Source organism: Cydia splendana, chromosome 12 (assembly GCF_910591565.1).
Source record: "Cydia splendana chromosome 12, ilCydSple1.2, whole genome shotgun sequence".
Lineage (NCBI taxonomy): Eukaryota > Metazoa > Arthropoda > Insecta > Lepidoptera > Tortricidae > Cydia > Cydia splendana.
The window spans coordinates 5,041,414-5,066,883 of record NC_085971.1 but is presented as its reverse complement, the minus strand read 5'-3'; the positions used below and the strand labels follow the sequence as shown (position 1 = coordinate 5,066,883).

At 39.3% G+C, this 25,470-nt stretch overlaps 2 protein-coding genes and 1 non-coding gene across 5 annotated transcripts in view; 1 reads left to right on the top strand and 2 right to left on the bottom strand.

Moving 5' to 3' along the window:
- Nucleotides 1-3,025: 3,025 nt before the first annotated feature.
- Nucleotides 3,026-16,273, bottom strand: LOC134795353 (uncharacterized). Its single transcript, XM_063767180.1, has 11 exons — nt 15,216-16,273; nt 14,980-15,072; nt 10,991-11,128; nt 10,582-10,690; nt 10,213-10,355; nt 9,279-9,456; nt 8,840-9,016; nt 5,334-5,436; nt 5,090-5,180; nt 4,312-4,489; nt 3,026-3,252 (listed from the first exon to the last, which is right to left on the bottom strand). Exons 2-11 carry the CDS (start codon nt 15,067-15,069, stop codon nt 3,224-3,226), a joined length of 1,236 nt encoding a protein of 411 aa, XP_063623250.1. The 5' UTR covers nt 15,070-15,072; nt 15,216-16,273; the 3' UTR covers nt 3,026-3,223.
- LOC134795346 (aprataxin and PNK-like factor) overlaps nt 6,495-25,470 on the bottom strand; it is a 122,182-nt gene continuing 103,206 nt past the window's right edge. For 2 of the 3 annotated variants that reach the window (XM_063767168.1, XM_063767169.1), the window contains exon 8: nt 7,582-7,591. The gene's annotated coding sequence lies outside the window, so the exon portion shown is untranslated. Of the gene's footprint in view, nt 6,510-7,581; nt 7,592-25,470 lie in introns of those variants that run through there. The other variant, XM_063767167.1, reaches the window with a different exon arrangement.
- On the top strand, nt 20,501-20,604 carry LOC134795909 (U6 spliceosomal RNA). Its single transcript, XR_010144874.1, has one exon. It is a non-coding gene; the product is annotated as a U6 spliceosomal RNA (small nuclear RNA).

The following is a 25,470-nucleotide window of genomic DNA, read 5'->3' as shown; positions in this document are numbered from 1 at the left end:
ATTTTGTTGGTGCAAACAATGAACTGGGACGAGCATTACAGGCAGGCATGAGGTCCATATATAATTACACAGCCGAAGAGCGCATCCAGTTCATATTCAATCCCCCTTATTCCCCCACATTCGGCGGACTGTGGGAGGCCAATGTTAAATGCTTAAAATATCATTTAAAAAGAACAATAGGTAACTCTAGTTTAACGTTTCTGGAGTTAAGTACCCTTTGCACAGAAGTTGAAGCGGTCCTTAACTCCCGACCCCTTACCCCTCTTACATGTAATCCCAGCGACCTTTCTCCCCTCTCACCAGGGCACTTCCTCATCGGGCGTCCTCTGACTTCGCTGGCGTCCCCTCCTGCTGCATCCGGAAAGGGCATAAAGACGCGCTATCAGCTGCTCGAGTCCCTGCGTGACAGTTTTGCGAAGAGGTGGAAAAACGAGTACCTCTCAGAGCTACAAAAACGAACAAAATGGAGACATCCCTACAGAGATCTCAAGGAAGGCGCTATGGTAGTGTTCAAAGAGGATAACCTACCTCCCATAAGATGGAAACTTGCACGTGTCCATCGACTATACTATGGCAAGGACGGAATCGCCAGGGTAGGCGATTTTAGAACCATCAGAGGGATCGAACGACGGGCACTAAATAAGGTGTGCCCCCTCCCTGATGACAATGATGAGATGTTGGAAGAAGCTTCAGCGCCAGCCAGTACTACCGACCCCTCAGCTTCCTCCAACGGCCCCCAGCATGTCTACGACAACAAGACACCGCGCGGGGCGCGGGCGCGCGGGGTACGGACCCCACCACACTCCATTAGCTCCAGCGGCAGCCACAACGCCGCACGCGTCTTACATACTATTTAAATCAACCCTTCAAACCCTTGTATCAGTTTCGGATATTAAATCCCTATTTCATACGTATATCAAGATCTTTTACTTGCACCTTAATCGCCTGCACACCGTTTCAATGTTTATTAACGATGTTTCATGGTAGACTATAATTATTACATTTGTTTCACTGTAAAAATCAGAGTGTTTCATTGAAAACATGCACAAGTACACAATGAATCAAAACTCATTTTTCAAAAAAAGGCTTATAACACAGGAACTGTTACAGATAAGTAGAACCCAAGAATGCCATATGATAGCCAACGAAATTGTTTATCTTCATACGAAATGTCACACTCATAACTTAAAAAACACCAGAGATAGAAAGGCTTGAACTTTTAGTGTTTCATTGATCAACAAGTTACCCTACATATTTATCTGAGGTATACTATACTACCTTAATTTATCTGATTCAACTCCTGTTAAATAAGCTTGTAATATTTTTTATACATAAAGGTCATATCATAAGTGTTACAAATTAATACATTTCGGCCCTTACATTACATACCCTTACCGCTATTTTATTATAAGTATGTATAGGTAAATTACGTATATTAATGGCAGTTGTACTATTCTAGCAGTCTACTTCGCTAAGAACCTACAAAATCAATTATAACAATAACTTTAAAACAAGCGAATATCACTAACCAATTATCATTCTCGGAAAGATCCATCTAGCTAGTCTAATTTTTCCTTAGAATAATAAACTTACAAAATTGGCCTAGGTGCTTATATCAGATAAGAGTTGTGACAGTAGCTTTAGCTTATTAGAGGACTATAGGCCAGCATTTCCCAAACTGTGGGTGACCCATTGGTGGGTCGCGAGCGAACACTGAGTGGGTCCTGAAACTAATAGGGCATTTGAGCGTTACCAATAATAGTTTATGCCCCCTTTTTAAAGCCGACCACTGACTAACAGGCCGCCGGACGATATCGGCATGTCAGTTAGAACATAAATTTGACAGCTCCGAACAATTGACAGGCCGATATCGTCCGGAAGACTGGTAATCAGTGGGCCCCTTAAGACGGCCAAGAGGTGGGTCCCGAATTTGGCAGTTTTTGTTTGGTGGGTCGGAGCCCAGTCAACTTTGGGAACCACTGCTATAGGCTTCATTCCCTATGTTTATTATTCTAAATCTAATTAAGATTTAGTGCCTCTTAATTATCACCATAACTAACGGTTCGGAAGTTTGTTCAAAGCTTAACAATAAGATTAGATTAGAAAAATATATTGGGAATTAAAATGCGTTAATTTTAGATAATATATTGCTATACGCTGGAAGTCCATGATGATTTTAACCATTCAAGTTATTAGTTGACAAAGATGACATAATATTAAGGAGAGTCCTATAAAGATCCTTAGATACGGTTCAATAGACAAACTTAAGCTTAGGTCATTGTTTGAAGAAGTTGGAAGACAGTTGCTACGTTTAGACTTTCTGCCTCTAAATATCACAAGGAAATTTAAAGTAAGATTGTGATTTAAGTATATGTTAAATAGACCTTCATTTTTCTCTGTTTACTGTAGAATTCCGGGGGAATCTATACCTACCTCTAGTTCTGTCTGATATATTACATTTCCTGATATTCAATTGCGTCTGCGATGTGTCATGTCATCCATCAGACTTGCGTAACCCCACATGTCCATAATTAAGGATCTTTATAAAATTAATGCTTAGAATTATATCCATGACCTATTTATAGACAGTAGGTACCTAATCGACAAAATAGCCTTTATAAAAATATGCTAGCTAAGACTTTGTTATCCGACACAAATTACATTATTAATCAAATTGCCATTGTTTACGTATTTCGTTTCACAAAATGATTTGTAATCATTCTTATACCTTATATTAAAATTACTTACACTACGACTATCATGTACTCGTTCAGGTTGATTACTGTACATAAAATGATGAGCGCATCGTTAAATAATATAAATAATAGCATTAAATGGAAATACTGAACTGTATTTCGACTATTGCGAAACTATAGGTAAGGGTCATCACCGACACACCTGAATGTGTTTACATTATTCTGAAATTATTAAGATGGAAGACGGCCTTTACTGAAAAAATTCAGCGCAGATGATGTGTCTGCGGCGGCCACATGCATAACTAGACGTACCTAATTATATTCCAATTAACTCGCAACGTATGGATTTTTGGACTCCGTTGCTTGGCACAGGCAACAGATACAGCCCACTCGACATTTTAGAACAATGTGCGCAGGTTATACCATACCCTCATTTTTTCTGTAAGCCTCAAATCTTCTTGGACTAATAATTACGTCCCTCAGAAAGCGCAATGTCAAGGGCCCTCGCTTCCTGAGGCGTTGTACCCTCAACTCGTCGCGATACTGCTGCTGCAACCTACAGACAGAAATAGAATAATTGTATACACTAAATTGTCTGTATAGTTGCTAGTTGTTCAGTTGTAAAAATCTCATATTTAAAAAAAACTTTGTTGTGTGTGTTTTTTGTAAAATATGTGTTTGAATCGAAATAACAAAACACTTGCCCATTACTTTTTCATGTTCTCCAACATATAATCAAATCAGTAACTAAATAGCAATTTGCTTGAACAAACCTCTCTGCAGAAGTTAGAGGGTTTAGTCACTTTTAAAGACAGTACTTTGGAAGGCAATTTCTCCCAATAGGTCAAGTTTGGGCAGCTAAAAAAAATAGATGTCTGTTATTTTAGGCTACTCTATAACATATATAAAAATAAATCAAATCGGACCAGGACAGTAGGGTACGTTTCCTTGTTAGTGTTAACCTTAACCCTTCTTTGCATGATTTTTTATTTTTGCCCGAAATTAATATGTGTATCACATACTTGTTTGCCGATTCTAGGAAAAATAGTAAAAAAAATTATATCATCGATTTTCACTGCGAAATCAGTGTTAAAAGTTGCATAGGCTAAATCATATTTTTGTAAATATATAACTATTAGTAAGGGGTATCGGAAAAAAATAACTGCCGTCAGAAAGGTACACTATTTGTGATATTCCTGTGATAAAGTTTGTAAATATAAAATAATTACAAACCCCGAAAAATCTGCCCAAAATCACATACTAAAAATCATCAGTTTCCAGGCTTTTCCAAGTTTTCCGATATTTCGTCTTAAAACAAATGTAATTTTTATAAATTAAAATACGCCGTAAATTTGTGTAGAAAACTCAGAAAATGGATTAGTGTTCAAGTTGACAGTCTTAAAAATAAATATCAATCACCTCCGAAAGCACCTTTATTACATAGGACAATGTTATGATGGAAATTTCCATCACCATGCAAAGAAGGGTTAAGCCTGCCTCATGGGATAAACGTTAAACGTATATCATGTGTGTCGTATCGTATAATAAGCTATTTCGTTCTCTTTCAGTGACAAGCAATGCCAAAGACGCTAAAGTATCAACTTAGACGGCTTACCTTGATAGTACATCCCATAGGGCTCCTGAATGACAGGGGCATGTATGACTTCAGGTTCCGTCATGTAGCTCTGATGATATTCCTCGGGCATGGGCACTTGGTGCTGATAGTACATCTGGGCTTGTTGGGGTTCCATCTCCATCTCCGGCATGTTCTGCTGGGGCATTGCTTGAGGACTCTGGAGAAAAAAAAAACAAATTAATGCTAGGAAGTATTTCACAAGATCAGATGGAGAAATCCACTAGATCGGGTCTCCAAATTATGGATCCAATTACGAATCGGGCCTACGAGCCCTTCTTTATAGCCCCCAGAAAGCCAGCGAAAAAGCTAAAGGCCCACAGAAAAAAGGAAATTACAAAATCGTAAAGTACGCGTAACAAGTTTTAAAGTTCAAGTCCATAAAAATCTTGAAAAAATCCTTTGCGTAGAAAATAATAGTCGAGGACGATATATCACAATACTCACAATCACGATGGACGAATAAAACAAGAATTTAAACTTCCATACTCAGCGCCATCTATTAAATGGAAGTTATTTTTAAGCATCGAACAAAATGGATGGAACTGACACCTGCTGCGTTAGTTAGTAACGCCATCTGGTAATAAGATAAATATTGGAGGAACGCGATTTTGTATCTTGTGTGGTATTCTTGTTTCTATTAGCTCATGGCTACGTCTTTGCACCGCGGGACCACTAGTACTAGTTAGATACGCCTCGGCCATGGCATGAAACACGACACAGGCAACATGAATAAAACGACAATATACTATATACTCACTTGATATTTGCACCTCTTGAATCGTCCGTAGAGTGACGAATAAGGCAGATTATAGTGGATCGCTGCTTGGTTTATTGACATTTGTCCTACCCTGAAAAAAAAGGAAAATAATGGGAAGGTTAAATAGGATAAAAATATATCAAGAAATATTATCCGGGAATGTTCCAAGTTCCAGCTTAGGACAAACCTTTACGTACTCACATGCATTTTTATTGTAAACTTCTAACATCATAAAGGGATTTACCTAACAGCTTCCAAGGCCTCTCCCATTGCGTCTTCGGACCAGGGCGTAGGGTTAGACCGTGACAGCTCGATCCCTTCACGCTTGCATCGCCCGTACAGCGTGCCTGCAAAATACCAAGTGACATGCGAATTAAATCCACGTAAAATACCTAATCAGCCTTTATGCAAAACAAGAGCGTTTTAGTCTCCAAGTTGGTTTCGAGGATTTCAAGGCTTTATTGATTAATGCCACGATTCATGCCACGCCATCCCTCTGTCTTGCAACTGTCTCCAGCATGATGACGTGGATGATTTAAATGATCTATTAACCTATCCCTTTCTTCTGCTATATATGTGCAGGGTACAGCACCAATCAGTATCGTAGTCTCTCTATCTTCCGAATCATCATTCGCTTGCCCTTATCCCATTCATTTGGGGTCGGCGCAGCATGTCTTTTTCTTCGATACCTCTCTCTCGCCCGTCATCTCATCATTCACTTGCGTTCGCTTCATATCATCTCTCACACAGTCCATCCACCCTTTTCTCGGTCTTCCTCTCCCATTACTTCCCTCCACATTCATTCGTAATACCTTTTTCGTCACATGACTTTCATCCCTCCGCATCACATGCCCGTACCACGCTAGGCGATTCGCTCTTACTTTTTAAGATAAGATAGATAAGATAAGATAATCGTTTATTTGATAAAACACGAGTTATAAATAAGATGTCAATATATACAAATTCAGTTCTTTACATGTCTGGCTGGAATTTCAGCATTCAAATATTTATCACAAAATTACATAACAAATATTAAATAAGCAGTACAGAATAATGTTGAAGAGAAAGAAAAAAAATGTCAATGTGTATCAATGTCAAATTACTAAACTAAATTATCTAAATATTGTTAATTATAAATAGTTGTATTAAATTTTTAATCATTCATGTCATTATCGATTTTCCAACAGTAAACTGTACAATTATTTACATGTCCGGCTGAAATTTCAGCATTCATAATCAAATTAAATTTCCAATAAAAGAAAAAATACAGAAAAAATAAAAAATGTTAATGTGTATCAATGTCAAATTCCTACTTAATTAAATCCTATCTAAAATTATTAATTTCAAAATGTTGTTTTATATCATTTAAGTTATAAAAACAATGTTCCAATAGTAGACTATATAATTTTTTTTGAAAGGCCTTTCCTTCTAGTATCCTTATACCAACAGGAATAGAATTATACAAATTTACAGCCATACAATAGCAGTTATTTTGGAACAGCTTTAGCCTTTGATGCTTCGGTATCTCTAGGTCGTGTTTGTGCCGTTTATCGTTGCCCTTTTTTTTAAACAAACCTATATTATTTTTAACAAATTTACACATTTCGAACACGTACAAGGATGGTAAAGGCAGTATTTTTTTTCTTTTAAGTAAATAATGGCTTGCAGCTATCTAAGTAGTGGGCCCCGCATAATGATCTCACACATCTTTTTTGCGCTTTAAAGACTATCGGCCTCGGTAGAGTTGCCCCATATTATTAAGCCGTATCGAATTTGTGATGATACATAGCCGTGAAAGGCTGCGGTTGCTGCCGCTTCAGAGACAATAGAACGCAAACGATACAAAACATAAACAAAACGATCTAGCTTATTACATAAGTAGTTGATATGAGCTTTCCAATTGCAGTTTTTATCAATATGTATACCCAAGAAAACTGCAGCATCCGTTTCCTTAAGTTGCACGCTATTGAAGTCGGTAGTTACATCAAAGGATTTACTTTTGTAAGTTTGAAATTGGATTAACTGTGTTTTCTTTAGATTTACATTAAGATTATTATCATCTAACCATTTAGTAATATTTGTTAGCGTCTGTGCAATATTATGACATAGAGAAGCACCATTCGTCTCTTTAATTATAATAGTTGTATCGTCTGCGAAGAGTATCGTATCATTATGTGTGGCCATAGGTAAATAGTTAATATATAATAGAAACAATATCGGCCCCAGTATGCTGCCCTGTGGGACGCCACATTTATTTACCACGTAGGGTGAGTTATATGACTCCTTGTGATTATTCACCATTTTCATAACTTCAACACATTGTTGCCGTCCATTGAGATAGCTTTCCAACCTTAGCTTTTCTACTATGGGTGCAACTTTTAGGCTTCCTCTTATATACTCATTCCTTATCCTATCCATTCTTGTCACACCACACATCCATCTTAACATTCTCATCTCCGCTACATGCAACCTCTTTTCATCCGTCACCTTTAGGGCCCAACACTCTGATCCATACATGACGTCTTATGATGGTTTTATAAATTTTACCCTTCAATCGAAGAGGCATTCGGGCGTCGCAAATGGTTCCCGTGACCTGTGTCGCCATTTCATCCATCCTGTGCTAATCCGGTTTTTCACATCACGGTCAATATCGCCATCGCACTGTACCAGCGAACCGAGGTACTTGAAGTCGGAGCAGACCGGCAACGTAACGCCATCGAGTTCCATGGCAGCGAAACTGGAGAGACCGCCGAAATCGCAGAACATATGCTCAGTTTTAGATCTGCTGATCTTCAGGCCAACATTCTCCAGCTTATGCCGCCATTTCTCAAGTCTGCTCTGTACCTCGAGTCCGTCTTCACCCACAAGCACAATCTCATCAGCGAAAAGCATACACCAGGGTGCCTCCTCCTGTATGTCCGACGACAGAGCGTCCATAATAAGCAGGAAGAGGTAAGGACTTAAGGCCGATCCCTGGTGCAAGCCTACCGTGACATTGAACCTGTCGGTGGTGCCAGCAGCTGACCGGACGCGTGTACAAGATTGGTTGTACATTGACCGAATTAGCTCCACATACTTCCCAGGCACGCTTTTCTCTTTCAAAGCCCACCACAAAACCTCTCGGGATACTCGATCGTATGCCTTTTCAAGGTCCACAAACACCATATGCAAGTTCTTTTTCGCACAGTTGGCGAAGTGCAAAAATGGCGTCTGTTGTACCTCTCCCTGGCATAAACCCCAATTGGTTTTGTGTTATATCACTCTCGTCTCTCAGGCGTCTCTCTATCACTTCCGAATACAATCTTAATAAACTCACAAAAATCTCAAAGAATACCGAAGACTGTGCGAAATGGAGAAGGAATAATCAGGAAGCGGAACCTCCCAAGGGGTTATTCCCACTAGTTACCACCAAGTGTTATATTAACTACTGGGAATTTATTTAAGTACCACCTTTTACCAGTGGTAACTACTGGAAAAAAATATTCCCAGTAGTTACCACCAACTCGGTTTGGTGGTAACCTGGTAACTACTGGGATTTTTTTTTCCCAGTAGTTACCACTAGTAAAAAGCGGGAAAAAAATTCCCAGCAGTTACCAGTGGTAAACGGTGGGAAAAAAATCCCAGTAGTTACCACTGGTAACAACTTGGTGGTAACTAGTGGGACTAACCCCTCCCAAGCAGTAGCAACCTTCCTGAAGATGTAACCTGATGGATAAACGCTAAGATGAGAGCGTCTAATATCTGTCTCACCTGTAGGTATGCCAAATTGCGAAGCCGCTCGCTGTACAGACGCCGCTCCGCAGCGGATGGACGCCAGCGCCCGCTCCAAGTCAGCCCTCCGCCACGCGGTGGGCGCCGCGTTGAACGGAGCCGCCAGGCGGATGCCCTCGCGCCGAGCGATCTTGTACAGCGTACTGCTTGGAATGCCTGTCAATACCACACATTTTATTGATACTCGTAAGAACAAAAATTCCGACATAAAGGATGAATCAAACATACCTTTACTAAGGGAAAGAAAAGTTGACAGAACCCTGGACGATTATAAAATTCTGCATGACTGTTAGCTTCGACATTTCGTGCATCAAGACCGAGGAAAAGTACAGGAGCCCAGCTTGCCCCCCTACGCCCCTACCCTCGGTCACATACCCTCCCGTTTTCTTCCCAAAACTGCGAATAGAAATGAACTAACCGTAAGCCTTGCTGGCCTTGTTGGCAGAAATAGCTCCGGACCGCAACGCGTGAAGGGCGCCGCGAAGATCCTCTTCGCTCCAGGACTTGGACGCGCCCTCCTTCTTGGGCGTGTCGATGCCAAGCCGGTGCGCGCGCTGCCACAGCGTTGTTGACGGGATGCCGTATGTGGCTGACGCCTGGAAGCCGGGATAAGGGGCATAATAGTACATTATTGTCGAGGCTCGGAAGCAGCTACTTGCAGGCTGAGGATTCGTTTTAAACGGACGACCTTGGGAGTCCGTTTAATTGAATCCGAAGCCAGCAAGTAGCCTTCCAGCCGAGTCATATATAGTGCTTTTCTCAAAAATGGTGCAAGAAATATAAATATCATAGAAATATTTTACAAAAGCAACGTTCTTACGTATATATTTTCACGGAAAAAAGTAGAAACAATTGAAAAAATTAGCTTTGCCGCCTTTTTATTTTTTTAATAAAAAAATAGAAGTGTATTTTTCTGCCGAAAATACGCCAACCTATTTGAGACAGCTAAATAGTCGCGGTACTAATCATCTGTTTGGCTGTTTAATGGGCCTGTGCCTTCATTTGATATGGCCATTTCAACTTTTAAAAAGTTTGGAACTCGACAAATAATGGAATTTGTATGCAACATTGCAGTCCCAAAATCGAGACTGCAATGTTTTTAACTTTTTAATTTTTGACTGACCATAAACTACGCGCTTCGCGACCTATTTTTTAAACGGCAAAGTCGACTTTGCCGTCCATTTTTGAGAAAAATATATATGTTCCATAATAGATATTAACGAAAGACTCAAATCAAAAGAATGGTTCTGAATTCAGGCTTAGGTATCTGTGACGGCCCAATACTACATAAAGTATTTAACCGCGCATGGACAGACCAATAATTTTCATTCGAATTCAGCTCAGTGGCGTACCTTAGTAAGACTCATGTTGTGCGTCCGCAGGGCCTCAAGAGCCAGTTCCATGTCTTGCTGTGTCCAGTTTTTAGGGCTGCCGCGAGGCGGCTCCGGCTGGGTGCTGGAGTCACTCGTGTCTGACCCACTCAGGTGGTGTTGCTCTGAAAAATAGTCCTCGATTATTAGAAAGGAAGAGATCGTAAGAAAAGGAAGCAAAAAGTGGCGTACAAATATTTTTATTATTCGCAGAAATTTTCGAAGAAGACAGATCTTTGAGATTGGTCTCTAATGTCCGAAATTTCAGACTGTTTTAATCTTGACGTTACTTCGAAACCATTGACGTATTATTTTATAAAATAAAGATGTAGGTATGCTGTTAAAAGTTACCTCCTTCAGAGAGAGGTTCGTCTTTAACAATAAGGAGAGGCATGAAATCCATGGAGTCAGCATCGTTCGCGCCGGACAGCGTCTTGTGTCTATCGATGAGCATGGAACCCTGGAAATACACAAATCTTATCAGTTAAAAGCAAATTAATGTCAAATGAAAAAAAAACCTTTTTTATCCTTGGCTGGTTGTGATTTATATTCTTTTTCACACAGCTAGTCTGGTGCATGATTCAAGATTTAGCTTCAAACTACCACTTTCAGGGCCTTCGGGCTCGGGGGGCTCCTATATACATGACCGCGACTGGTGTGGCGGCGGGCCCCGCCGCGGCGGCAGCGGTGCTAGGTCTTCCAGACTTTCTGAACCCTGACAACCATTGCAACCATTTATACGGATTAAACGCAGTCTTACCAGCGTGTCCGAGTGCGGCGCCGGCGCGAGGGTCTCGAGCGTGACGGCAGGCTCGGCGGGCTCCTGCTTGATGGCGACCGGCGTGGCGGCGGGGCCCGCCGGCGCCGGCGGCGCTAGCTCCTCCAGACTTTCCGAACCCTGACAACCATTGTCACATTAGGTATATATACAGCTAGCTACTTAAATGTTTTCGAAGCCTATTCTTATCATCATCATCATATCAGCCTTCTGAAAGAAGTCCTGCTGGATAAAGTTTTCCCCCATCCCATGGCCTATGATTGTTATTGTTATGTAATTGCTTATGAATAAGAAACGGCGTTAACACTTGGCAAGCATCGATTGCATCATAAAAAGAACAATGCATCTTGAACGCATAGGTTTTTAATAATTTTCTAGAGTTCTTGAGAGCTTGAGAGTTAGTACCTACCTACAGCGGCTACAACCAAGGCCATGGTGGAAATTCACTCGTAACTCAAATTTTCACGCAATTTTAACTTATAATGTGGAAAATAAAATTACTTGTTATTTACCGAGACCCTTCCCGCTCCCCCTAAAGAGATTTGGCTCAGCCCCCTTCCTACCCTAAATATCTCATATAAATAATGGTGGTCGTTCCTTAACGCAGTTCCCAGTTCCATACTAAAATACTTAGGTATACGAAAACTGTTGACTTAATTTCTGAAATATATTGACTAAATGGGAGTTGTATTAGAATTATTGATGTAGGTGTAGGGTACCTACCTACTTACCTGTAAGTGCCGTAATATATGCGCAGACGCATTGTCGTCTATATCCGCCTCTAGCTTCACCGGATGGAGTTCCAGTGAAGGTAGTATCTGAAAACCACACAAAATTATCCCAATACAGGTTGTCCCATAAATGACACGTCACAGTGACGCCGGAGATAGGTCAGCCGAAAAGGCACCGAATCAGTCCAACATGACCCCAATAAAAGTGGCTCGGTTTTTGAGTTATGTCCAAATTGTCCAATTTAAGTTTTTCATTATGTTTTGACTCCTTCGCGCAAAAAGGGCACTCAGATTTTTTAGGTGCCTGCACAATACGGCCACTTGGACACCACAATTTTAAAAACCGGGCAAGTGCGAGTCGGACTCGCGCACGAAGGGTTTCGTACCATAATGCAAAAAAAAACGAAAAAAAAAAGCAAAAAAAAAAAACGGTCACCCATCCAAGTACTGACCACTCCCGACGTTGCTTAACTTTGGTCAAAAATCACGTTTGTTGTATGGGAGCCCCATTTAAAGCTTTATTTTATTCTGTTTTTAGTATTTGTTGTTATAGCGGCAACAGAAATACATCATCTGTGAAAATTTCAACTGTCTAGCTATCACGGTTCGTGAGATACAGCCTGGTGACAGACAGACGGACGGACGGACGGACGGACGGACGGACGGACGGACGGACAGCGAAGTCTTAGTAATAGGGTCCCGTTTTACCCTTTGGGTACGGAACCCTAAAAAGGAAACTTTTTTTTCTCAAACATGCAATGAAATGTCGTCACTCCGGGCATTATATCAGGCTTCGAAGTATCACGTTTAGGGCGGAGCAACTCCAGAGAACTGTAAAGGAATTTCATACAAAATTTAAGGCCTAGGCCGGGAAGTATTTTTTTTTTAATTTCCATTTCACAGATATGTGTGACACACCATCGTGGCATTCAGCCATTAAAGTAAACTATAGGCAGTTTATGCTTTATGGCTTATGGTACGATTCCTTTTTTTTTTAAATCTTTATAGGGCTGTATCTCCTAAACCGTGCGTCGCAGCGCAAAAATAATAAAATGTTCGTTCCTCTGTAAGAAACCCTTAATTAATATTAAAAAACAACACAAAAAAGAAAAAAAAATAACAAAAAGAACTTTATAATGCTGTATCTCCTAAACCGTACGTCGTAGCGCAAAAATAATCAAATTTTCGTTCCCTTTTAGGAAACCTCTTAATAACATTTAAAAAAACACAAGAAAAGAAAAAAAAGGAAAAAAACAAAAAAAAAATTATAGGACTGTATCTCCTAAACCATGCGTCGTAGTGCAAAAATAATAAGATGTTCGTTCCTCCGTAAGTAACCCTTAATTAATATAAAAAAAACACACAAAAAAGAAAAAAAAATAACAAAAAAAACTTTATAATGCTGTATCTCCTAAACCGTACGTCGTAGCGCAAAAATAATCAAATTTTCGTTCCCCTTTCGGAAACCCCTTACTAACATTAAAAAAACACAAGAAAAGAAAAAAAAGCAAAAAAAAAAATGTTATAGGGCTGTATCTCCTAAACCATGCGTCGTAGCGCAAAAATAATAAAATGTTCGTTCCTCTGTAAGAAACCCCTAATTGATATTTAAAAAAAAAACTAAAAAAGATAAAAAAAAAACTAAAAATACTTTATAATGCTCTTAAACCGTGCGTCGTAGCGCAAAAATAATAAAAATTTCGTTCCCCTTATGAATCCCACGCACTGAATAACCTATCACATTAGGACATGAAACAATCATCATGATCAATTTTTATTATTATTTCATTCCATGTTTAAGAAAAGCACTATACATACCTCGGCGTGAAAAGGGGTTGTCGGTCTCATAACTATACCCGGCAACCCCTTACTTCCCAGCCTCTGTAGTAATGTACTATTTCTGAATTAAGATTTAATCTCCAATTGTCATAAATTTTGAGATGTGGCCGTATTGCAGGCGGCATTCGATAGGATCATTTTTATCTCGAAATGCATCTTTATCACCTAAACTTCCTAAAGGATGCATTAGGGGTTGGTTAGGGGGGTTTGCGGGGTACGAAAGTAGGTAGGTACTAAAGGAGGAGCGAGTGCGGACAGTTTCACAACTATTAAAGCCCAACCACACATAGAACGTCGGACAGTATATATAGCAGATAAGTGAATTCATATTAATAAGGAACCATTTCGTCAATTTCAGAGTAGGGATCAACTCGGTCTGTTAATAAAAACCACCCCTTGGATTATAGCCGACCGGGAATTGATCTCCATCAAAATAAACGGAACCGGAAGTCATTTTATTACGGATATGGATAGTCCTGTCCTTATGACTGTAGATTGTAAAGAATTATTTTAAATTAAAACTAAACAATTTTTTTTGTTGCTTTTTATGGTTCCGTACCCGAAACTCCCATCAAGTTCCGACGGAACGGAGCAGAGACGGTTGGACGGAATTTATAACTTACAAGTATATTTTTGTTGCCAAATTTTTCGTTAGTTTTCGATAACATTTGGTGGATAGATAGAGTTATTTACTCTTAAGAATATATATAAACGCAATTTCACATAGGTATTCTCCAAAACGACTTAGCCGATTTGATTGCGGTTTCTGGTAAAGGTTGTACGTGATTCACCAGCGATAATTCTAGATGGATTTAAATTAGAGAGTTAGACGTTAAGTTCTGTTCGCAGTCGCTTTCCTCTACAGAGCGGGAAAACGCTGGGAACGGCTACGAGGGTAGCGCTACGAAAACGTCGGCAATGAATATGTTGTACCTACTTAATTAAGTCGGTGTTATGAAATTTTTAAATTCAGAGTTATAGTTTATTAAAAGGCGTATGCTTAGAACTAAGTATTTGCAGACATCGGTTCTTTTTTAATTAATTATTAATCATTTGTAATATTGCTAGGCTGTAAAAGTTGATGTTCAAGGATATTAAAAACACGCCAACAAATGCGATTTGATAATAACCGATCCGAGTCAAAAATAACCTGTTTTAGGCAAGTTCCGTGTTGAGATGGCAAAAATGTTGTATTTTTACTGTTTACGCGAATGAGTCATAGTTGGAGTTAACACCTCTAAAACTACCCTCATAAAACAAAAAGTTGAAGTAAAATGAGATTCTGTAGCTTTGCATGTAGCGACCATCTCATAAGTAGGTCCTAATACCGAACGATATTAATAAATGGATACATATTATGTTGAGGTTTTATCATGTGTGAAAACATAAAGTTATGTATACCTGATTGGTGAGATAGCCGTGTGCGTACTGCGAGTCGTCGTCTTCGGAGGCCGGTTCGTGCTTGACCTGCGGAAAACCGCGGCCAGGCATTTCCTGCAATAAACCAAAATTCAATATTCTTCTTGTAAAACAGACGTTATTTAATAAAGATCACAAAATTAAAATGTCTAAGAAATACATAATTTGCATTTTAAAGTGTAATCAAAATACAAAGAAAAGTAATTTAGACAAAGTACCTATTGTCGAGAGGTCGGGCCCTCGCGGGCGATACAGCGAAATGCTCCATTTTCCTTCTAAATGTCGCAGCAATCGAACAGTCGGCATAAGTACGTATACGTAGGCAATTAGACAAAAGGAAGCGAGCTTTATTGAATTTTTTCTCGATTGGTGCACAAATGAAGAGTGCGAAGTTAATTTCCCTCCCTTTCTGTCGCCCGCAAGGCCAGCGCTTTTTTAATTCTGTTTGTTTTTGCCGGGACGCTCGCAAACTTAAGTATAACTAGCTACCCCACATATAACTCTCCGATAGTAACGTATTTGACGCGCGTAAATTTCAAAACTTTATCGAAACACGTGACGGACGGCGACACAAGTACCCACTCGCACCTGCGGACTCGGGAATAGTGAATGTAAAACTTGCGCGGTTAACCCTCTCCCCGCGTTACCGTGGACACCAAACACGTGCGCGAAGTCTACCGTCTTTGCGAAGGACGAAGTAAAACACGGACGCGATAAACGTGGGAAAAGGGCGCGAATAACGAACTTTACTTACCTAGAACACGGCCAGGATCCGCTGCCGCGCGGTGACCTTCGGGATGGGATGTCGCAAATGAAAGTGAATCCCGCACACACCCGGCCGGGCCCGCGTAGCTGCGTGGCGCATGTTTAGGACGCTGCAGGGCGGCGTTATTTTTTTCGTCGAAGAAATAAAAACAAAACGACTTCGCCCCGTCGTCCCCCCGCTTCGAGTTTCCATGCGATCTTTTGAAATCTAAAGCTTTCAAGGCTACAAAACTACGCGTTTCGGAGAAAGTTTTTCGATTGTTTAGGAAGAGGTGTAAAGTAGAATTCGCGGAATAAATCGGGGAGGCAGGAGGTAGATGCACTATAGAGTTGTAGGTAAGTATGCGGGGGAGCGCCCGACCAGTCGGCGCCCCGCGCGGCGCCTTCCTCGCTCCGATTGATTTTTATTACAAGAATTTTCGCTGGTGGTTTTTTTTTTGTTTTCCGCACACCGACACGGACGCACACTAAGAGAATCGTATAATTCGTTTGTACGAACGAACTTACTAATGCTATTGATTTTTATAACGAAGCCGCGCGGCCGACGACGGTCTGTCTTTAGCTTGTAACGGTTACACGAGGTTTTTAATCTTTGATTTTAAAACGGTAAAATAAACATTCCTTAGTTCATTTTAAGTTTTGGGTGTTTCAAGGATTTTAAGGGGATTAAACTGCGACATAAATGTAGGTTAATGTAACACTACCCTCCAACAATCTTTCAAATCCCTCGACAGTTAAATTTGCATTACTCAAATGATCGTTGATTGCATAGATAATCAAGTTAAAATAAGTTAAGCCGCTTTAATTACATAATACACAGATATGCTTCGAGCAACACGGAAGGGAGGCGGCATTCGCACTATTTCCCCTCTGCCGAGGTACAAGATTAGCGCGTCAATCTAATCTAGCGCGGGTAATAAAACTAGTTGCACTTGGATTTTTCACTAGACCGAGTCCAGACGCGCGCGTGAACACTGCTGCACAAAAATGCCTGTTTGCTCGGTTTTTTGTTATAAAACGAGGTCGGGGACATCAACACATGTAACATTTACAAAAAGAAAGTGTTACATTTCACATGTAATATTTTTTTTTACATATCATACGTTTAATTACATTCAAACACAATTATTATATTTTAGTCTCATGTAATTGTTGGATTTATCGATTTTGCTCGCTCAGTACAAATTGCGGATCGGTTGAGCGACAAATCCGACTTCTCATCTCTCAGAATACAATAACATACTTCAACGAAAATGTGTTAGTGTGCGTGTTGTGACACTTGTCACTCGTCCGTACACAAAAAGAGATCGAGGTTTGCAAGATTTGTCTTTGACGTGTGTCATTTTCTATGTATTTGTGTCGTCATTACAGATTGGATTTTGTATGTAAGTGTGTGAGAAGTGCGACTGTGTGCACCTTTCCCCCCGCGAAAAATGGCAGAAAGATTTGTACGGTGAGATATCGCTTGGGCCCCTCCCTTCCGATGTGTCGGAAGCCGGTGTTGCTCGAAGCAGATATGTCAATAATTTTTGAAGTGAAAACTTCTTTAGCGGCGCTGGGCACGTCTTTTTAAGGTGGGGAAAAAATGATAAACTCGAGACAGCGTAAGGCGATCACGTGACCGTAACGTTTAGATGGCCACTCATTTAGATGGCATTTAAATCAATAAAGAAAAACTCAATGACATTACATGAAAAAGGTTCTAATTTTGTAGGGGTTGAAAAACGAGGATCTCACAGTTACATTCTAACTTTATATCACTCAAATATAATTCAATAAAGCTACATCTTGATGAAATCGCTAATAAAAGTCGCTTGTAATAACGCTAATAATAAATTAACGCTACAAATTTGAATTTCGAATTTTAAACAAGCTCAGTTACCAGCAATTTCGGAACTAAAGTTTTTCAATAGAAAGGAGGATGGGCCAATTATACATAGTACTGCAGACATTTTGGACTAGTCATTGAGTTTTCACTTCTGACGGCACTCCCGGAGTGCAACCCGTTGTTTTTTAAGGGGGTCATCTTATAGCATTTTTTTCATAAATATTGAAAATCTTGAATTTGTGCTAAATCGGGGGTAAGTAATACACAAACTATTAACTATTTTACTACTAAAAGTCTAAACAAGCAACTAGCAGCCATTATCATAGCCTATGGACGTTTGCAACTCTTGCAAATTTCATACAGAAATTCGCTACTAACTCTTATACACTCGCGTGCAAAAGTATTGCATCACTTCGCATTTTTTCGTCTGCACCCAATATCTTTGTAATTCTATACCCGATTCTGAAAATTTTGGTATCAACTGAAAGCTTATAATGTAACGCATTAGAAAAATACAATGAAATTTCGAATCTGAAGACTAAAAAAAAATCAGAAAACTGAAAGTAGTCGCATAATGCTCCAAAAATAAATCTGCAAACTTAAGAATAAAAGTCATTTTTTTAATACAATATCGATTATTATTATTTAATTAATACTTGGTATTGCCACCCACAGCCTTCCTTTCACAAACCAAGTAGTTTTTCATAGATTTAATTATTTTTTTAATGTGATGATGAGGAATAGCGTCCCACTCCTCCAGCAACGCTCCCTTCAGCTCCTCAACATTGACCAGGGCAGGATTCCGCTTCCAAACCCTACTTTTTAGGTAGTCCCACACGTGTTAAATGGGGGCCAGTCCATGGTGTCGATGCCCACTTCGAGAAGGTAGGCTGCGGTGGCCCTAGGGGTATGACACGGCACATTATCCTGCAGTATGATGAACCCCTCATCAAAAATACCGGCATAAGAAACAACATGTTCCTCCAGGATATCAGTGATGGTCAATCCACTGTCACGGCCCTCGCCAGGCACGAAAACCAGCTCTGTCCGCCCGTCGTAGGAAATGCCGCCCCAGAACATTACGGATCCACCGCCATTGGCGACCCTTTCGGAGAAGTAACATTGAGCGAACTGTTCTTCTGGCCTTCTGTAGGCTCTTCCTTTTCGGTCACATCCATTCAAGCACATTCTGCACTCTTTCAAGAAGAGAACTGGGGTTCTTTGCTCAATGGTCCAGTCCTTGTGATTTTCAGCAAACTCTCTTTAGGCTGTACGGTGTCGCGCCAGCAATCTGGGCCCCGCTGCGGGCCTCCTGGGTATCAGGTTCGCTTTCTTAAGTCTTCTTCTTATTGTCCACTCACTGGCAGCCACTCCTCGTACCGCACGCAGACGCTGCTGGATGGCAATGCTTGTCTGGTGTCGATCTCGGAGAGATGTTGTAACAAAGAAGCGGTCGTCCCTCTCTGATGTACACTTTCTGCTGCCGCTTCTTGGCCTTGAAGTAAAGGATTGAGTCCCCTGGAACCTCTGGTAAACTCTACAAATTGCAGATTGGATTCAGCTCGGCAGCTACTTAACGTTGGCTACGCCCCGCTTGCAGGGGCTGGACGATTTGGCGGACTTCAGCTTCAGTGGTTTCCATTTTTCCAGGTCTTTTTCTTTTTCAGGAAAATACGCGGAGATATGTAACGATCGACTTCTGATAAGTGACTGATAACAAACCCTTTCTGCCCCCCGTTTTATAGGGGTCAAGGGTAGCGCAACTCGTGCGCGTGATAACGTGAAACCGCTCACAAATCGGGAAAATGCCAATAATTTGAAAAATACTGGGCCGGTTTCCATGTTTTTTTACTTTTCGTAAAGCTAAAAATTCAAGGAACATGATTACATTAAAATAATTTAGGTGCGTGTGCGCCAATAAATATATTGGGTGCGGACGAAAAAATGCAAAGTGATGCAATACTTTTGCACGCGAGTGTATTAATAATTATCAAAATTAAACAACTGTACCGATATTCGAAACCTAAGAATAATATTGAGAGTGGCAACACCGTTTGTAGGTCGCATTGTCCTTTTCTAGCATATACGTCTCTCTCTCTCACACACTCCCACCACAGCAGTTTTGCTTTTGACAGTTACACAAGGCAAATTTTAAAGTCATTTGGCTTGCTGTTTTTCCATCTGGAAGGTCGTGAAGCTAAACTGCTGGTGAGTTTTTGAATTTGTACCCCAGTTTAGCTGGCTATATTGAAAAACAGTTTCTAACGGCTTTTGCCGTTCGAAATAAATATTTAAATTTAGTTGTCCGATATACTATCTAGCAAATAAAAACGATCCGGAATAGTGCAAGTGTTTTCAAAGGCTGCCTGCGCGCACCGTCGCTATGGCAATGAAAATACTAAAACACATATGTTAGAAAACACATCGAGCTGGTAAAGCGTGCACGTGTCACCATTATAATTTAATTTTATAGCTACATTAAGTCTCTTCCGAGTCTTGTTAGTTTAAATCTTTGTGTGTGTATAATAAAATAACGGTTGAAATTATAATACTTAAATGGTGATTTGTGGAGGCATACCCTTCAGTTTTCAAGTGATTTGTGTTTTCGATTACGAAAGGATCGGATAGTTAATACGTGTTAAGTAGAACCTATGTATTAAGGTAGAAGTTTATAGACGTGTAGGTTTTATCTGCCCAAGTATCTATCAGCAATTTGTCTTTTTATCCCGTTCCGGGTTAATATAATATTGCAAAATTATTTTTTGATAATTAAATTGCTGATAAATAAGTGTACCCGCTTAGGAGTCGACGAAGCCCCGCCTTCGCGGGGCTTCTATTTCCGCTCTGAGGGACACAAGGTAACGAACAAACCTACATCGCAAACATTGCATTTATTTTTGTGGAAAGTGAGTACTTCGGCAGTACATAAACTTAAATCTGACTAGACATAGAGAGAGATTAGCATGGCTCTGCGCAAGAATGACATGCGAAATCTTGAAGTATTTCACTCTTGATCTACCAACTTATATCGCTCCAACTAGATATTTAATTTTGAAAAAAAAAAAAAGGCTACAATGTAGGTAGGTTAAAATGTAGGTACCTACTTAAATAAATAACATAGCAGGTACTTACAGCTTAAAAGGTTAAGGAAAAGAACTCTTGCATGTAGTTGCTATATGTGCTTGTGTTATTTTGGATTTGAATAACTTGATTATTAATTCTATACGTAACTACATACAAGAGGGTCAATTCTTAAGCCTACCTACCTACTTACATAAATAGTACACTTGGCATTAACGATACGGGAATCTTTAGATTGGTTCATTGACGAAGACGCATGGTTTGGTTCATATTGTCAAATTATATTAGTTAACTGAAGAGTTAAAGTTTAGTTTTGGCAAATCTGCGCGTCACCGTGAATTACACTTTCTAAAAGTGCCTGTGAAAGCCTGCATAAAGCCTTTCACCTTGTCGAGCAAGGAACCCGCAACTAAGGGAATATTACCCATAAACTCAGGGTATTCGATTTGAATGATATTCTTAAACCTACGTCTGTTATGGTTCCACCTGCGTAAGGTGTGCCTAAGAAAATTTTTTATTCGTTCACAAACTAACGTCAAGTTATTTGTGATGAAACCAATATATTATGTATCTATCTAAGGCTGCGCAAGGCAGCCATGTCTTCACCTGCGTAAGGTGTGCCAAAGAATATTTGATTCATTCACAAACTGACGTCAAGTTATTGATGATGATATTATAACCTATGTAAGCCTGCGCAAGGCATGTCAGACATATTCACAGAAATATAAATGATATGGTCATAACACATGCGAGCAAGTAATCCACAATCAGAAAAATATTACAAAAATGAATTTGTAAATATCTCCTTTTAGAGAAAGTAAAAAGGGTTCTAACAAAATCAGTCGAAATAGGCAAGGCTTTGTTATTTTATTAGTTTTCATTTTTGTTTACCAAACTATTCTAAAAGGGTCCCAAACACCCTATTGGCTAAACCCAAAATTGGGCTAATTAACTGTGGTAAAAGTGAAAACTGCTTTCCCTTTACATTACATTTCTAAAATTATAAGGTATAAAATAACCTAAGATTCCAGGCCTATCTCGACTCATTTTTATTTTAAAGATGAAAAAATCTTTGCACCCTAATATAAAATTGTGGTCTGGAGACGCTTAGCCTCATAACTTGGGCGGCATAGAGAATACTAAGCGATTTAGTCACCTAATTTCGATTATAAGCCCAGGCAGAATATTGATAATTAGAATCAGGAGTGGTCAATCCACCAAGGTCCAGACAATCTGTGGACTCTAATTTAATCAGACTATGTAAGCTCACGACAGTGCTTACGGTTCCATTCTGAAATAAGCTATGTTTACAATATAATTCAAATTATATTACTCATGGTGTGAAACAAACAGCCTGCTCAAGGTGTACAAAGGGTCCGATTAACGGCCCTATGAATATCTAAAAAACCTTTGAAGTCTAGGCCTGCTAAGGCAGACTAGAAATAAATACATATGATCTCAATGTAAGAGCAGCTCACAGTTGCATAAATTATATTTGCCTCGAGAGCACTAGACTTTCAGTTAACATGTTTACGAGTACCTACCTATGTACACGACATGACCAAGGTTACCTACCTATTTAACTATTATATCCCTGACTGCCATGGTATAGGAAAATTATCATGAGCTGGCGGTGCTGCACAAGCATGTTTGAAATAAAATATACAAAACTGGTCTGACGGGCGTTTATCAATTATGTATTTTACACCTTGTGTCTGTATTGTGACCCAGGAAGTTTTAAACCACCTGTATCATAAGTGCTCCTATGCACGGATTAAGTTTATTTTAAACTACCCATGCCCTAACCTCAAGGGCAAGTGCTTCTATGCACGGACTAGATACTGTTATCACTTAATTCACTTATCATGACTTGTCATAGTTTGATACTACACGTTTAACAAATTTAAGACCGTGGAATGTACCCACTACAAAAAGGTTTTTAAAAACATTGCACGAACGGTTCTAGCACAACTTCTGGGCGGTCACGTCTAGGGCATGACCCTCTAGTTCTCAATTTATACATAATTATAACATTGTGATACTGTTCGCTTTGCACAATAAAATAAGGAAACAGGAGCACGCCTTGCGAAAAGGCGAAGCTATTTTGAAACGCGAACTTTTCAAAAATAGATTGAAATATATAAATATGTCTTTGATGTGGAACATGTACACCCAAACAAATGCATTCATTTATTATATGTTAGCAAAACTCTGCCAAAGTGTTAGTCTGTCTGTACAGTGTAACCTGAAGGCATCAATGAACAAAAATCTCTTGAAACATGGTGGATTAATTAATTTACACCCCGTCTGTGTCTTGCTCCTACCAAATCCACAAGTTAAGGACCTCAACCTATCTAGGTACCCTTCTTGCTCGAGACCTGAAAAAATGTTCACAATAATCTCATGCAGTCAAGTGTCGGAAAACTAGGTCCACACACTTAGCGCTACCGTGAATATATATCTAAGAAGTCTGTATACTGCCTTCCAGGAGGCGGGATGTTAATAGACTAGCCTATATCGTAGGCCAGAGATATAGTTTACAAAAGCACACTGGCCCAAATCCAGTAATATTATAATTTCAGAATATAAAATAATTGACAATTCTGCGTATATTTGATATCAAAAAGTTACAGTTATCCTTAGTTCATAAGGAGGATAAGTATACATAAATATCAAATAAATTCGACAAAGTGTTGACTCTAGCATTGGATGAAATAGGTCCCTCTTAAAGGGCCTCTGCGCTGTTGGCTTTGGGCCCACGGGTGCCCGGCAAAAGGTCGGGGACCCCATGGTTCCGCACAGTTATTGCAAATAATGTAAAATCACTAAATAAACACACAAATCTGCATTTTGGTTAAAACACATGCTAAGCTAAGGTTTCGAATTAAGTACCTTATTCTTAATAATTTACACACTGGAAAGAGGAAACTGAATATTCAGAACTATGCAATGTCTATGAATGGTTTACATAAATTAAGCCACTTAAGCGTTCAGAACAGAACCAATCAAGCTTATGTCTACTAGTAGGCACCAGATAAGGTAAACTACTCTTACTGCATATATAGAAATTAATGAGTACAATTAAGGTCACTTGATGATAGCTAAACATGAATATAAGCAGAATGAGCCTGCACCTATACAAATATCATTGATAAGGTTCTGTGGCATTTCTATATTAACCATTTGAATGCCAAGAGCACCAAAAAGCGTCATTATCATTACTAGTCGTGCCAACATAGTGTTATGTTATGGCTTAAGCTCTCAAAGTAACCTTCACAATTTTAAGTAAGGTTTGTTTAGGTACATTAGCTCGCGTTCGCGTTAGTAAAGCGTACAAAGGATTAAATGCATTTTATAGCTATAACCAAGTATATAGCTCACACTGACTCATGGTCATTAAAGGAATTTAGTAATTCCCTATGACATTTTAGTAAGTAGGTACCCAATATTAACTTTGTGGGTAGTGATAGTGAATTATAACGAATATTTTAAATATTCGTCTACTCAATCCCGAGGGATTCTGGAAATAAGAAAGGTCTTGTCCTTGTTATATTCCTGCAACTGCTTACTTTACTAGATAATTATTATCAAATTTGTTAATAATTGGGAGTTATAAATAAAAAACTACTCGAGTACTTTATGACTTTATTCTTTTCATACTTGAATTACTTACATCACTCCTTATCACAGATGTTGTATGCTCCTTGAAGAGTAGACTGACTTATCTCATCTTCTTTTACCTAGTTTTCACATACATATAATTAAGTATAGCACCATTGTGGTGACTCACTTTTTCTCTTTGAACATTTATAAGTACATTAAGTACGTATATGAAATGTAAAGTTAGTATCATAATATAATGGTATATCAAATTGTATGCTTTACTATAATAAATACCTCTCTCCTCACAGGTGTTAAAATAAAGGGTGTACTACATAATTAATTAAACACTCGTAATATAATAATATTACATATACATAATAAGTACATGTATAATCAGTAATCACATTGGCTTGGCGTCTTCCCACCACCAGGCGATAACAAACACGTCTCAATATTATTCTTAGGTTTCGAATATCGGTACAGTTGTTTAATGACAGCGTTTTACACAAAAATAAAACGCTAATTAAATAACTTACCATATTCGAAACCTAAACTTTTAATCCTGCCTGGTGTAAATATGTATAATTTTGAGACAATGACTTTAAAATTTGCCTTGTGTAACTGTCAAAAGCAAAACTGCTGTGGTGGGAGTGTGTGAGAGAGAGAGACGTATATGCTAGAAAAGGACAATGCGACCTACAAACGGTGTTGCCACTCTCAATATTATTCTTAGGTTTCGAATATGGTAAGTTATTTAATTAGCGTTTTATTTTTGTGTAAAACGCTGTCAATAAACAAACGAAGGGGCATAGCTGTGTTTAATTTACTTCAAATTGTGTAAAAATATTTGGCAATCTGTTGATATCCAGAGTTTTCAGAGAGGAAAATGGGGACTAAGTTTAGAGACCCTATATATGTGATAGCTAGGCAGTAGGCAGTTCAAATTTTCACAGATGATGTAGCTATTTCTGTTGCCGCTATACGAGTAACAACAAATACTAAAAACAATTGTGTTTTATTGCCGTTTTTGCGCAATGGTACGGAATCCTTCATGCGTGAGTCCGACTCCGGTTTTTAGATTACAATACGGTTGCCAAAAATTGAATTAAAACTGAGGGCCTACCGCGAACCAAGTTCGACGTGTTGGCTCCCTGTCACACTTACGTACGAATTTACAAGTGCGACTGAAAGGCAAC

Excerpts from the sequence above, each read along its gene's own strand:
- LOC134795353 (XM_063767180.1), bottom strand. The coding sequence starts at position 15,069 with ATGCCTGGCCGCGGTTTTCCGCAGGTCAAGCACGAACCGGCCTCCGAA. Across the intron at positions 11,129-14,979 it reads ACGGCTATCTCACCAATCAG|GGTTCGGAAAGTCTGGAGGA; the intron begins GTATACATAACT and ends AATGGTTGTCAG. Across the intron at positions 9,457-10,212 it reads ACAACATGAGTCTTACTAAG|GCGTCAGCCACATACGGCAT; the intron begins GTACGCCACTGA and ends CCCGGCTTCCAG.